General features: G+C 40.6%; 1 protein-coding gene across 2 annotated transcripts in view; it reads right to left on the minus strand.

The window, feature by feature from the left end:
* The window catches only part of GRB2 (growth factor receptor bound protein 2), a 36,120-nt gene extending 22,411 nt beyond the window's left edge, over positions 1–13,709 (minus strand). The window contains exons 1-2 of one of the 2 annotated variants that reach the window (XM_052687892.1): positions 13,586–13,709; positions 9,555–9,796 (exon numbers count right to left, since the gene is read on the minus strand). In XM_052687892.1, coding sequence (XP_052543852.1) covers positions 9,555–9,632 — 78 coding nt within the window. In that variant the 5' untranslated portion in view covers positions 9,633–9,796; positions 13,586–13,709. Of the gene's footprint in view, positions 1–9,554; positions 9,797–10,851; positions 10,872–13,585 lie in introns of those variants that run through there. The other variant, XM_052687894.1, reaches the window with a different exon arrangement.

The following is a 13,709-nucleotide window of genomic DNA, read 5'->3' on the forward strand; positions in this document are numbered from 1 at the left end:
AAAGCACACTAGGATGTTGAAGTGACACCTTCAAAAATGTCTCATGTTATTAAGTTCCTCTTCAAGTTCAAGGCTAATAAGATAGCTAATAAGATAGCATTAATGAATACATTATTTGCTTCATACAAGGCAAATTAAACATTTAAATGTAAAAAAAACCTTTGTATTTCTTAAAAGACTGAACTCACAGTAGTCATTGGATCTCACTACCAAACAGCTTGGGAAAAACATTTGTCCAAAGTCACTCAGGATTAAGAAGTAAAAACAGTGCACTACTATAGGTTTTTTTTGTTTTGTTTTGGTTTTTTTTTTTTTAGTTTAGAAAGCAGTATGAACTGTAATATCACAGGAACATAGAACTGGAATTCCTGGCACACGCCTTCTACCCCTTCCACCTTTAAAAATATCATACTACTAAAACCACAGAGCTTTACAAAAAAGGTCTACTGTTACTTTCCTGCATTATGAGTTAAAAAAATAAAATCAAAGACTGTCCTTGAATAATGCAGATACTAATGCTAATCATGTTACATACCAAAAGTAGTAAGCACCTTGCTCCAGAATCCTAAGACAGCTGAGGCACCAAGTTCTTCATGGAAAAGACCAGAGATAAGACCATCTCCTAATTAGAATCTCTAATTAGTAGAACAGTTCCAGGTCAAGAACAAGTTAGAAACAAGAATAGAAGTCATTATGGCTCTGTTGCAATACTTGGAAGGAATATCATAATGCAAGTCACTGACACCCTAGGGTATATTATTTGACCACAGGCTAATTTTAAGCTCCCAAGTATGTTATGGTAGCATAATATCTCCATTACGTTTCTCAGTAAAAGCTAAGGCACTGGAACTCCCCCCTACTGGGAGATCCTGATCAGACCAATGCCTTTACCACAAGAAACTCCCCCACAGGGCCCTGAACAGGAATCGGTCATTCCTATGTAACAAAACAGGTGTTTAAACTATTCATTAATGTGGATACCTTCAAAGTCTTCCAGTTCTCTGAATTCACCATGTTGACACTTTCACATAAATAAAGGTTTCCCAGGACTCCAATATAAGAAATCTTGCTGACATTTTCAAAAGCCAGGATCAGGTCTTCTCTAAAGATATTAAATACATCTATATCTTGCACCACCCCAGACATCAGTTGGTCCCTGATGGTTTGCAACAATATTGTTAGTATGTAGTCATAAAACCTTCCTGGCCACACAGCTATCCAATTAAGTTCATCTTCAAACAGCTGTTTGGAAACTGGGCTTTTCTGGCAAAGCAATAAAAGCAAAAGGCAGTCTTCACCTCAGACCTCCCATTTAATCACTGGCAAGACAGAAAACATAGCTCCATGCAGAAGACAAATGAACCACTAATTGAGATGAACTGGAACAGTTGCAAAGCACAAGCCTTGAGAAGACTCCAGATTTTCTAGGTTTTGCAGGGATTGTTTCATTCAAATAAAGAATCTCAGGTTTTCTGCTCCTCATCTCCACAAATGCCCTCATCAACAATATAAGAAAATTCCTCAGTGTCTCAGGATGGGGTTGAAAGAAAAAACAGAGTCTGTCTAAAATGGAAAGCCAGAATTTACTTCCACAGTAGAAAGTCTGAAGTAGAATCCTCTCTAAAAGTATAATAAATTTCATACTACCTGTGGCAACAAACAGGAGAAAGCTGACTAGCATAGGTAGCTGGCAACATGACATGAAGATCATATAATAAGTCAGCTTAAATCTGCCTGTACTTGAACTGAAAAAACCTGCTAAATCCAAGCACACTCCTACCTGAAAAGTTTCTCATTCTCTGTGTTAGGACATAAAGGCACCACCATTTCGACTGCTGGTCTATCTTTTCCTTCAGCACTCCCAATCCTCTCGGCTGCCATTATTAAATAAGGAACTTTGCAGACTGGGACCAAGAGAGAAATGCAGTTTTGCAACATTAGGTATGGCCAGGCTTCTCATTTTCACTCTGGTCCTACATAAAAGCAGCTACATCCAGCAAAAAGCAAACTTTAAAAATTAGTGCAAATGTTTTTGCTTTGTGGGGACTTCAAAGAACCCTGAAGGACCTAGTTAATAGTGTTAATGGTGCACACTTTTGCAGAAAGGTAATCTGCAATTTTCTTCAGTCTCCCATGGGTAGATTTCAGTAGTTGACCATACTATACATTATCTGTTTTATCAACATGTTGCTGTACATTTAACCCCTCCAGCTTTTTGCAAAGTCAAAAATAACCTCTCTTCTAAACAAGTAAGCTTTACAAGGGACTTTTTACTCACAATGCAGATATCATTTACAGTCTATCTAGTCTTACAGCACTATCACATGTTTGTAATTCAGATAGGAGATGGGTGGAATTAAAGTTGTCAAGAAAAAGAAAACTCAAAGAAGTTTACAGAAACATCACAAGCCTCTTTTTATGCGTGTTCTTCTTTTTCATCCTAACTAAACAGAACACGGGAAATAGCTTGCAGTATTTACAAATACAACAGGCTGTAAAGGAAGGTACAGAAGGTAGGAAAGCTGAGACAACTGCCATCAGTTGGGTTGTCTCACCTGGATCTTTCTGCAGCCTGTGAAGAGAGTGGCTGGTTTCAATCTGGATATTCCTAGGTAAGTCACAACAGTCTTCATCCCTCAATCCTGGCAGAGATGAAGTCACACTCCTAATCTTAAAGACAGTTTTCAGGAAGAATCCAAGGAATGCATCATTTGCTGCTCAAGAGTAAGACGGTTGTAACAGCCTGATGCTAGAAGAGAGTTAAAGTACTTGGGTATAAACTGTCAAAACAGACAAGCTCATGGGTTAGCTTTTGAAAAACCAGGTTTAAGAAAAGAGGACAGAAATGAAGGCAAGGAGAAAACAAGTACCTTCTGCTTCCTCCATTCCTGAGGTCAGAAGAGAGCCTCAACACTATCACAGCCTACACTTTATTCCTCCCAGGGGCAAATACATCTTTAGCAAACAATTCTTGGAAGGCATGCAAAGTACCAAATTACCACAAAATACATGAAATTTATCTATGAAAGATATACACTACAGGTTTTCCTGATACTGCCTCAGTAAGGTATGTTTGTTGAGCTGATAATCATCTGCCAAACTTGAAGTACAGTTTGATGGCAGGGTCAGGAAAAATATTTTAAATCCTTTTAAAACTGTTCGGTGTATTTGTCTTGAATATATTTTTGCTCCTTGCATTCATTTTTTCCCTTCCCCTACAACTGCAGGTCAAACTTTCACCTCCCCCCTTTTTTTAAAAAAAAAAAAAAAAAAATACAATTTACTTGGAAATTTCCCTCATTAGTTACACCCTCAAGTAGTATTAAATATCAGAACTACAAGTTTTAGAGCTACACAGGAGTTCAGAAAAAATCCTTTAGAAAAACTGGCAGATCTTCCAGAAGTAGAGAAAGGTGCATACTTCTACAGCTTAAAATCCTCCCTACTATGCTGAAATAAAGTCACTTGAACCTGGAAAATCAAACACACAGCTTTCCAAGCAGATTGTGATTTACTATTAACAGCAGAAACTGAGAACCAGATCAAATAGTAAAAAACAGTTTCATAGTTACACTGAAATAGTTGAAGATAACAGAAGCACGTGATACTCCAATTGACTGCATACAAGGGTTTGCAATAGAAAAATTTATTCAAGATCAGCAAGGTTTACTTTTTTTTTATTTTTAATTTAGTGCCAATTTCTCACAAACTAGAGGGCTGGCTGCTTAGACCAGAAGTCTTCTTCACTAGCAGGGCTGCTATGCTTAGCGGAACCTGCTGGCTCATACTCATGAAGAATTCCCCCTTTCGTCCCAAGGGAAGCAATTTTGCATAAATACAGCACCATTTTATTTTTCCACGTGTAATCCCATAGAGTTTTAATATAAGTTAAAGCAAGAAGTAGGTTGGCTCAATGCAGAAAGTATAAATTCTAGAGACAACATATTTAAATATGAGGTTTTAGAGTAGTAATGTAACTACAGCTTAGTTGAATCAAAAGAAAATCTACCTTCTAGACAGAAATATCTGTCTTTTACCTAATTCCAATCACTACCCTCACTTGCCCCCGTGGAATGGGAGGAGAACTGTTTTGACACATCTTCAGTAACAGGACTTGCCTTTCTGCTTTCATGAACACAAACAATTGGAAAGAAAAAGATTCAAGATCAGGTACAGAAATACAAACAAGCAATAGTTTCTTAAGAGGGGGGGGGAAAATAAAGCTTCCTAGGCTCTTCAAGATATTTTTAAAACAGGCTTTTATTTAATATCTAGAGAAAAACACTATTTTAGCACAAAGATAAAAATAAGCTTAGGAAAATTATGAACTCAATTTAAAATGCAAATCTCATATTCATCTAGTAACTAATCAGGAAGTACTGTAGAGTAGCATCTGCATTTCAGGAATATAGTAAACATCCTAAAAATGAACAGTTTTGGAGACTGTCAGTTCACTTTTTGTGTTATTAGAGCTTAGCTTACAATCCCATGTGCTCAGCACAAGCCACCATGAAAAACACCTTTTAAAGTTTGTTAAAGCAATTCTCACTCAAGTTGTCAGACAGTGGCACCAATCAAGCATATAATACATGAGAACAAGCTCAGGCTCCAACACATACAGGCTGTTTCATAGCCATTTTTCTGCTCCACTTGAACACCTACCCTTTTGAGGTGCCACAAGATGATTTTAAGTTATGCATATATTGCTCACTATCAGCATTTACATATTCAGCAGAAAATTGCCTAGATCCTGACCAACGGAACGCAGCTTGAGGCGTGACAGATGGAGATTGGCAGTGATGTTTCTCTAAAGAGATACGTATATTTGAAAGGAATAAATTTATATAGTGTTCCCTACACTGTAGGTAATGAGAAAAGCCACAGGAAGTATCTTCCTGCCTTTCTTTTCTCCAAAAATCTGAAGTATGTAAAACACATTTTTATTTCCTTGTCTATATTCTAGTCAGTGATGTTAGCCCAGCTTGGAAGAGAATGTTTGGTAATTGCCACTGCAGAGCCAGCAAAGGAAATGAAAGAATGAAAACTGCTGCAGGACAAAGCTGCAGGTAAGATCCTGTGCATCAAAGTGCAGCAGTATCAGTTTGCTGCTCTGTGTAGAAATGCAGAACGCATACAATTCACTACTCATCTGCATTTTGAACTTTTAAGAGAAAACTGGAAATGGCATAGACTGAAGGCAGCTTTCCTAACAGATGAAGGCAGGAAGAAAAAAAGCACTAAAACCTAGTGCCACTTTTCACCAGTGCTCTGGTAAAATGGATTATTACACAGAAGTTCAATTTCTAGTTCATAAATGTTAGTGTTCAGAAGAACAGAACTCTTTACTCTCCTTTGTACCTAAACATCAAATTCAGAAGTCTCACCTTCACCTTTCCCAACACTACTGAATGAAGGGAGCAGGGACAGGTGGGGAGAAGGGGAATATCCTTTACCAAGCATCTTGTTAATCATCACCTTCATAGGAGCTAGCTTGAACACCAAGGCATCGTACCCTTGACAGACAGAAATAAGCACAGGCTAAGAATTCATCCAAAGTCCACAATCCTTTGTGCAGATGGCTACAACACCTGCCCTCACTTCTGCTAATGCTTTATCTCTGTTCTGCTGTCAAACCTGCAATTCAGCACCACAGACCAGAAGAAACACGAAGCAATGTACACACAGGAAAAACTCAAGCAAAATTAATTCTCATGATCAGTCCACATAAGATGACAAATACTCTGCTGGTACCCCTTATGTACAGGGCCTTAAGTATATTGCTTTTTTTTTTTCCCTCCTCTACCAAAGGAGTTTATCGTTATGATCCCATAACTACTTCTGATTTTTCAAAGCTTCCAGCATATATAAATAAAATCATTAACAAAAGCAAAGATTTTCATTCAGAGGCAGTCAGCAAATATGGAAAACTGACAGCATCAGTATAATAACCTTAAAATAATATAACAGTTCAGTATCACAGTGATTGTGAAAACATACTAATGTTGCCTTTAGTAGTTTGGTGAATTAATCTGAACTGGAAGAACAAGATGAATTTTTACAATGCACCGCTTCCTTTTTGCTCAGCGTGAGATTTTAAGTGTCGTTAGGGAACTAACACTTAACTATTTCATATACAAACTGAAACACTTATAGGCCAAAAGGCTTCAGGTAGCACACAACAGTTAAAAATAAGTCAATTGTTAAACAGTCACATGAACAGAACCTTGAGGTAACTGTCAAGTGTAGATTTAGAGTAGAAAAAGAAACCCTGGTTTTGCTGAACGGTGCCGTCAATGATCAAAATTAGAATTCCAGAGATCCAAGAAAGCTGGTTTGTGTGTCATACAAAAGTAAAAACCTCAAAATTAAAGACAAAAGGCTGCCATCCAAATAATTTTATTCAAAAATAATCAGTAAGTACTCTTCAATTTTGCTGACAACCACTGAAAACAGGAACTAATTTGCTTCTTCAGAAGATCACTTTCCAGCTAGGCCCCAGCTCTGGGAAAGAAGAAGGAAAAAGAGGAAACAGCAGTAGCCTATTTTATTTTGTTTTAAACAATTCTAACATTCAAGATATTCATTAGTACAGTTAGTTATTTCATACTACTATTTCAGAAATAGTTAGCAGAATAGCTTCATATTAAACTGTATACTTCAGATTGGATATAGGAAGAACAGAGAAAGAGAGGCCTTGGCTGGTTGTATTTGAGTTTTTCTATTCTTCCCACTTTACTCCTGCCAAACCACCAGCAAACATCAGCAGACTTCAGGTCTGGATACTTTCCAGTTAACACAAAGGCCAACAAAACCAGAAGTTGCTAGAAATACATAAGGTTTTGGGTACTCAGAGCTTGAATAACAAATATAGATAGAAACTGAAGTTACCAAGTCTCAATAAATACAGCAAGTGAACTGAGAAAAGACTGAAAAAGCACCATGAACACTGTTAACTACTCATAGTGAAAAACAGTAATCAAAGCTTCCAAGTAGGAATTCTTCAAACTTCTGTTGCTGTTCATAATGACACAGGCCATCCTCACACACTTGACAGGATGCCAGACACCAAGTTTTATGAAGCAGCCACTAGCTCATGAAAAGAATGGTGAACTTGAGAACTGCAGCTCTGTACTGTAACCAGAGGACACAGAAGGAAACAGCAACCTTTCTTTCCTCTGGGAAAGGCAAGGCAAGTAGCATTTCAAACATTAAAGCAGCTTGAAGAAAGCTGTCAGTTTTTACCTCCTGAATGGCAACACCATGCTCTGCTATAGAATCATTAGAATAAACCAGCGTAAGGATCCAGCATACTGCCAGAGATGTAAAAACCATAGAAGCAGCTTTTATGACATACTGCCCACAAAAGAAAAGGCCAATCACTTTTCCTCTTCACTCAGCTGTTTTACAATTGCAAGTCAAAGGTCAACTATCTTCACTCACTTTTGGAATTCTGCCACAAGACTACTAATAACCACAGTTCAAATGCTATTCAATCAGGTTCTGAATACACTGGTGTTCAGCAATAGTGGCACCATGACATCACAGCCAAGTTATCTGCTAAAAAATCAGATGAAGTCAGACTGGGTGCACCTTTGCCTTCTCTATGCAAACAGAATAACACAAACTTTTAAGGAGTGGGAAATAAAGGGTTACAGATTGTGTTCTTTCCTTAGTGTGGTTAAGGCATAACATTTCTCTACAAAACAATTTCCTGCCATCAATTATACATGCCATCAAATTTACTTTGCCTTCCAAAGCTGCATCAAGATCACTAAAGCTAGGTAATAGCTAGATTTGGAGAAGCCTAGACATTTAAAGCTACACATGTGCCTCAGCAAAAGCTATCTTATGACAGAAGTGTATAGCAGCATTCAACGCGCTACAAGTTTATCTCTCTTTCCAATTCACTCATTCAAGGGCAGCAGATCTGACTTGATAAATAAAACGAATTACATGAGGAACATGAATGGGATACTCTGAGACTTTTCAGTCACAAGTATAATACTAAAGAAACAGAACTGGTATGCCTGATGAAAATTTCTACAAACTGAAAGGCATTTGAAGTGACAAACTGTGTTTCATTATATTTGTTTTCCTTTCCATTTAGCATTTTCTGCAAGTTAACTTCAACTATTCTCTTCTTCAAATACACACTTCAAATACAAAAGCTGAGGGCAGTCAGCAGTGACTGAAAACAGAAAATAAACAAAGTTATCGCAGAAGAAATCTAGTGTTATGACAGTTCTGAACATTTCAAAACATCAAAAGGAAATATTATGGTAATTACGTAAATATGAGAATTGAGGCACACAGGTCTAACAGGTGATGTTAGGCCCGTCATGGGCCAGGGATGTGAAAGACATAGCAGATACAATTATTTTAAAAGTACAGTTTCAAGGCAGGATGCATTTTTGCAGCCATGCAGCAGTACCGCATTTCTAACAAAGCCATGATTTATTCCATAACTTATTACTGAAATGCCAACTCTAAAAGAACTGTGTAAGTTTACATGTAGAGGACCTTTTTCCTACTTATCTTAAAATACTGCTAAATCAAGCCCTTTCCTGGTAAAAATTTTAAGCAGCTAAATAATCCCATTGAGGTCTGCAGGAGTTATTTGTCAACATGCACAAAGTCAGCCCAACATCTGCAAAATTGGCACTACTCAAGGCAGTCTCTACTCAAAGCAATTTAGAAATCAGCACCTTAAAATATTTCTATAGTAAATGTATCACACTTGGAAAGAAATGCCCATCTTATACTATCATGGTGTAACACTGACTGAATAAAACTCAATTACATGATACAAAAAAAGCTCTTACTAGCCAGAAATAAGCTTAGAACTATGCTTCACTGAAGCCAAATCACTACAGATTGACATTTTACTCTCCCCACAACCAAATTTTTGGGCTTGTTCTGCGTTATTTCAAATAAAGTTTTAGAAATTATTTCTCAAAGTCCTTTAAAGAGGGGTTTTCAAAAGCTTTTGATGTATTGAAAGAACTGTAGATCAAAATTCCTCTAATGCACTCAAACATCCACTTACATATGCACAGATTCATTAAACATAAAGCCACTCACTCACATTCATCAGGCCAGAAGATAAAATTCAGCACCAACATTTGAAAGCCTGATGCTAAAATATTATCTACTAAGAAAGAAACCTAATCACTGTTCTTGACACCAGAATCTTTGGCAGGAGGCAAAGGAAAGGATCACCACACTGATCTTGATTACTTTAAAGGGCAATCTATTGTGGAATGAAATTCAGCACAGAGTGCACTGTATTGTACTTCTGCTTATTTGCAGACTAAGTTTTCAAATACTCCACAGTCTGAGAAGAGAGGAGGAAAAACTCGGGGACGTGGTTAACACAGAAAGGAAACAGCATCTGCTCTGGCCAGCCTGGGCTTGAGGAAACCCTAGGGTACCCTATTAATCCTCCACTGAGTCCCCAGCAAAAGCCAGGTCCAATGGACCGGAAATGACTGACCAGACAGAAGTCAGAGGGGAAGGCAAAAACGGGAATCCCTAATCCCTTACCCTCCACTTACCTTAAGTATATCCCCCCGTTTGAAGCTTAGCTCGTCATCTGCCGTAGCTTTGAAGTCGTATTTGGCGATGGCTTCCATGCTGGGGCTGCCGCACCAGGCAGTGCGGGCAGTAGGAAGGAAGCACTCCCCGCAGCCTCCTTTCCTCCCGCGGCGGCTCCCGGCTCAACCCTCCCACGGTCCGGCTCCACTCGAGGCGCCGGCCCCGTCTCTCACATACAGGGGAGGCCAGGGGACGATCCGCCCTAGAGGAGAGAGAGGAGGAGGAAGAGCCGCGCCATTAGGGGAAGTGGCCCGGATCGATGGCCGGGGCCGCGCCCAGAGCCGCTCCCTCCACCCGGCGCGGCGCGGCAGCCGCTTCCTCCCGCCCGTGCTCGCCCAGGCCCGGCTCCCCTGAGTGACACGGCCGGCGGCCAATGGGGCCCCGCAGCCGGCGGCCGAGGGTGGCACCAAGAGGAGCCGGCGGCCCGAGGTGCGGCACAGTCCGGTCCCGTGCAGCGAGGCACGGCTCCGCCCGCGGGGGCAGCGAGAGAGCGGGGCGCGCCGGCAGGAACCGCTGAGGGCAGCGCGCTCCGATCCCCGAATGGAAAACTCGTGCTCGAGACGCAGCTTACACAGTGCTACCGTTGCGTTTTCTTCCATTCACACAGTTTACGCCGATTTAACTAGATTTTAATAGACAAGCCAACGAATAATTCTGTACATCTTAGAAGTCCTATATTCTTACATAATACTCTATAAGAGCACTTAACAGGAGTGTCTATCAAAGTGACATAAAATTATATATAAACAACAGTTTGGGCCCAGTCTAACATGAAAGCAACCTTTCTAAAGCTCTACTGTCTTGAGCAGTCAAGTATGTCAAACAATAACAAACATCTCCAGAAGGAGCATGTGAAAGCAGCGCTGAGTCCAGCATCTCTTATGGCACCAAAGAAGAGATGACACCAAATTTGGTATTACATACACAGACACCCTGGAACTCCTTAACCTCCATATAAACCTCAATCTAGGTTAGAATAGGATTTAATGTAAGCCTAGATTCATTTGATAGCAGAGAAGGTAACAGAACTGAAAGAAGGAAGATGGTGAATTAACAGCCATCACAAATAATCCCATGCAGAGTGAGCAGAGAGCTGATGCTTGTCAACGACTCTCCAAAACAGAAGAGATCTTACAAACATCAGTTCACCCACACACCTGCTAATTCAGTATTTTGTTGTCACAGTCCAGAAAGAGCAGTGTTACTCAGAAAGGCACCATTATAACTCCTCTGTGGAAAAAAAGAAATCTGCCTTACATGAATGCAGTGAAGCAGAGAACGTGCTTGTCCAATCTTCAGCTCCATAAGTAGTGATGAAGCTTGAGACAAAAAAATAGAACAAAGATCTCTACTGCAGTAAACTGGCAGAATGAAAAGGAACACTTAAAAAAACCAAAGAACATCTCATTAAAGTCTCCACATTCACAGAGTTCGGGGCTTTCTTTCGTACTCCTACACACTGCTAGCAAAACACCAATAAAACTAACAAAGCTGTCAACAGCCACGAATACCACAACTGAACAGTTTGTCTGTGCTATTGGAACTACCAGAAATAAATGTACAGTATCCAAGCTTAGGATCTTTTAACTGTTATTAACTGTTAGAAGAAATCCACTGCACAAAGGGAAAAAAGCAAGCTTACTGTGGAAGTGTCTTGTGCTATGTCACTGCCCACTGGAAGTACAGCTGTAGGCATTCACTCTTGGCAGACTGCTGTGAAACAGGACACACCGCACACTACTGAACCTTAGCTCCATAAGCTTAACTAGGGTAAGACGGGTAGGAACATAAGCACAGTCAAAACATGAACACAGTGAGTACACATTACAAGAGTTAACAGCTGCTGCTCGAATAAGATCATCTAAGATTTCTCAGAACATCACTGTTTTCCACCTCTTGCCTTACTGAGTTTTGCTCTTAAAAAAAAAAAAAAAAAAAAAAAAAAGGGAAGAGGAAGAAAAGGCTGCAGATGCAGCTAACAGCAAACTTTTATTTGCAATACAGTGCTGCAGATCAGGAAGGAATACAAGTAATTATAAATAGAAACCTCATCACTGCAGCCAACAGGAAACAATTCTCATGATCTTTTTAAGTGATATTTCAAAAAACATGTAGGTAACGTAGGCCTCTTACACTGCTCCTACAAATAGCTTTTTTTTTTTAATAGCAGGTAAGAGCTTTTAATTTTTCTCATTTTACTATTCCTCTGGAGTCTGATATGGAGAGGAGTAGAACAGTATAAAGCAGATAAAGTGAGGGAAGGAAGAAAACGGATTCAGCGGAAGATTTTGCAAAGAATTAGAGTCTAAGCCTCATCAGCTGTTAGAGGACAAAACATTACTAAGGGTATTGGAAAGAAAAACATGTGGATACATCATCAGGAAGACATGCAGAGATGTTAAGTGTCAGCTCTAAACAAAAGAATAGAAAGGAGAATCAGTGCTCTGCACTTAAGATTTCAAATTAACACAACATAACAAAACAAACTAACCAGGTGAAACAGAAGTTATCAACATACACAAGCCAGAACACAAAGGATAATAAATGATATTCACTTGGCACTCAATACCTCATAGCTTAATACATTTCACCTTCCTTAAGTACATATTGTCAGAGGACAAGTCCAGATATCAGTACAAAACTATGCTACAGTAAAAAGCACAGATATTTATCAGATCAAATCATTTCATTGAGTAAAGAAGATTAGCTTAGCAGAAATTTATTCTCACTTTCTTATTTTAGATTGTATAAAGAAAGTTCAAATACTGTAAGCTTCTCTGGTATTATGAAATACTTCAAACACTACATGACTCAATCATGAGAGATTACAACAACTCAATGACCATTTTGGGCATAAATTCTCGATGTACAACACTTGTGCAGAACCGGATTACAAACGACATTGCATTTGAAGATTAACAATCCTTCAAATTTCAGCTCTTGACAGAAAACATTTAACTTTTAGAACAAGGAACAAACTTCCCTAAACGCTGTATTTGATCTACAAGTTATTCTCCCAGTTATTAAGTATATTTCATAAAACTTTCTCTTATGTCATAAAAGAGAACACTATTTGAGGACAGAAGTTGTGAGTTAGTAAGGCTGTATCCATGTCCTCCATAGTTTACTTGAAACTGTACTGCCAAGTTAGGGCCAACTGCACAAAACCAACCCTGAATCTCAAAGCAGGAAGTTCAGAAGAGAAAGAAAAAGCTAAGGAAAAAAACTGCTATCTTAGAGCCTCACATTTAAAGCTCGACCCAAAAGGTTTAGAAGAAAGAAAAGTATTGATGCTAACCTGCCTACGGGCTAGTCACAACCTCACAACCTTTCAACCTTTGGAAAAGACCTAAAGCTACAGAACCCCTTTGTGGAAGGTTTAAAACATATCCCAAGAGCCTTCCCCTCGTGCACACACCCCCACAGACACACCTCCAGACCCAGCTCTCAGGTCAGCTGGGGACCCAAGCAGAATCGCAGAATAGCCAGGGTTGGAAGGGACCTCAAGGATCATGAATCTCCAACCCCCCTGCCACATGCAGGGCAACCAATCTCCACATTTAAAACTAGACCAGGAGGCTGCTCAGGGCCGTATCCAACTTGCCCTTGAAGACCTCTAGGGACAGCAGCACCTGACCAAACTCCTTCCAGCAGACAACACAGGTTCTGGTTCCACCTCTCCCGGCCCAGGCCGCCCAGCCAGCCAGAGCCTCACCTAGAAGCACGCACCGCCTCTCGGACTCGGGCCCGCAGCCTCGGCACTGCGGAGCGCACCGTGGAGCACGGAGAGAAGCGGAGCCCCCAGGGAGCGCAAGCCACGATAGAGAGGGCCGCCCTCCGCCAGCGCTCAGCGTCCTCTCAGCAAGCCGGGAAGCCAGGCCTGGAAAAGCCTTCCCATCACCGGAGGGGGTTGAGGACGGGGGGGGAAAAATCGGCGGCGCGGCGCCGATCCGCCCCGCCCCTCCCCCCCCCCCCCCTCCCCCGCACTCACCACGCAGCGCTGGGGGCCGCCGCCCCGCCCGAGGTTTCTCGCCGCCTGCTCGCCCCTCCAGCGCCGCCTCGGTTGCCGCCCAAGCTCCAACCCCGTCCCGCGGTTCCCCCTCCGCCTGTTCCGC

Source organism: Tympanuchus pallidicinctus, unplaced genomic scaffold, assembly GCF_026119805.1.
Source record: "Tympanuchus pallidicinctus isolate F22 unplaced genomic scaffold, pur_lepc_1.0 scaffold23, whole genome shotgun sequence".
Lineage (NCBI taxonomy): Eukaryota > Metazoa > Chordata > Aves > Galliformes > Phasianidae > Tympanuchus > Tympanuchus pallidicinctus.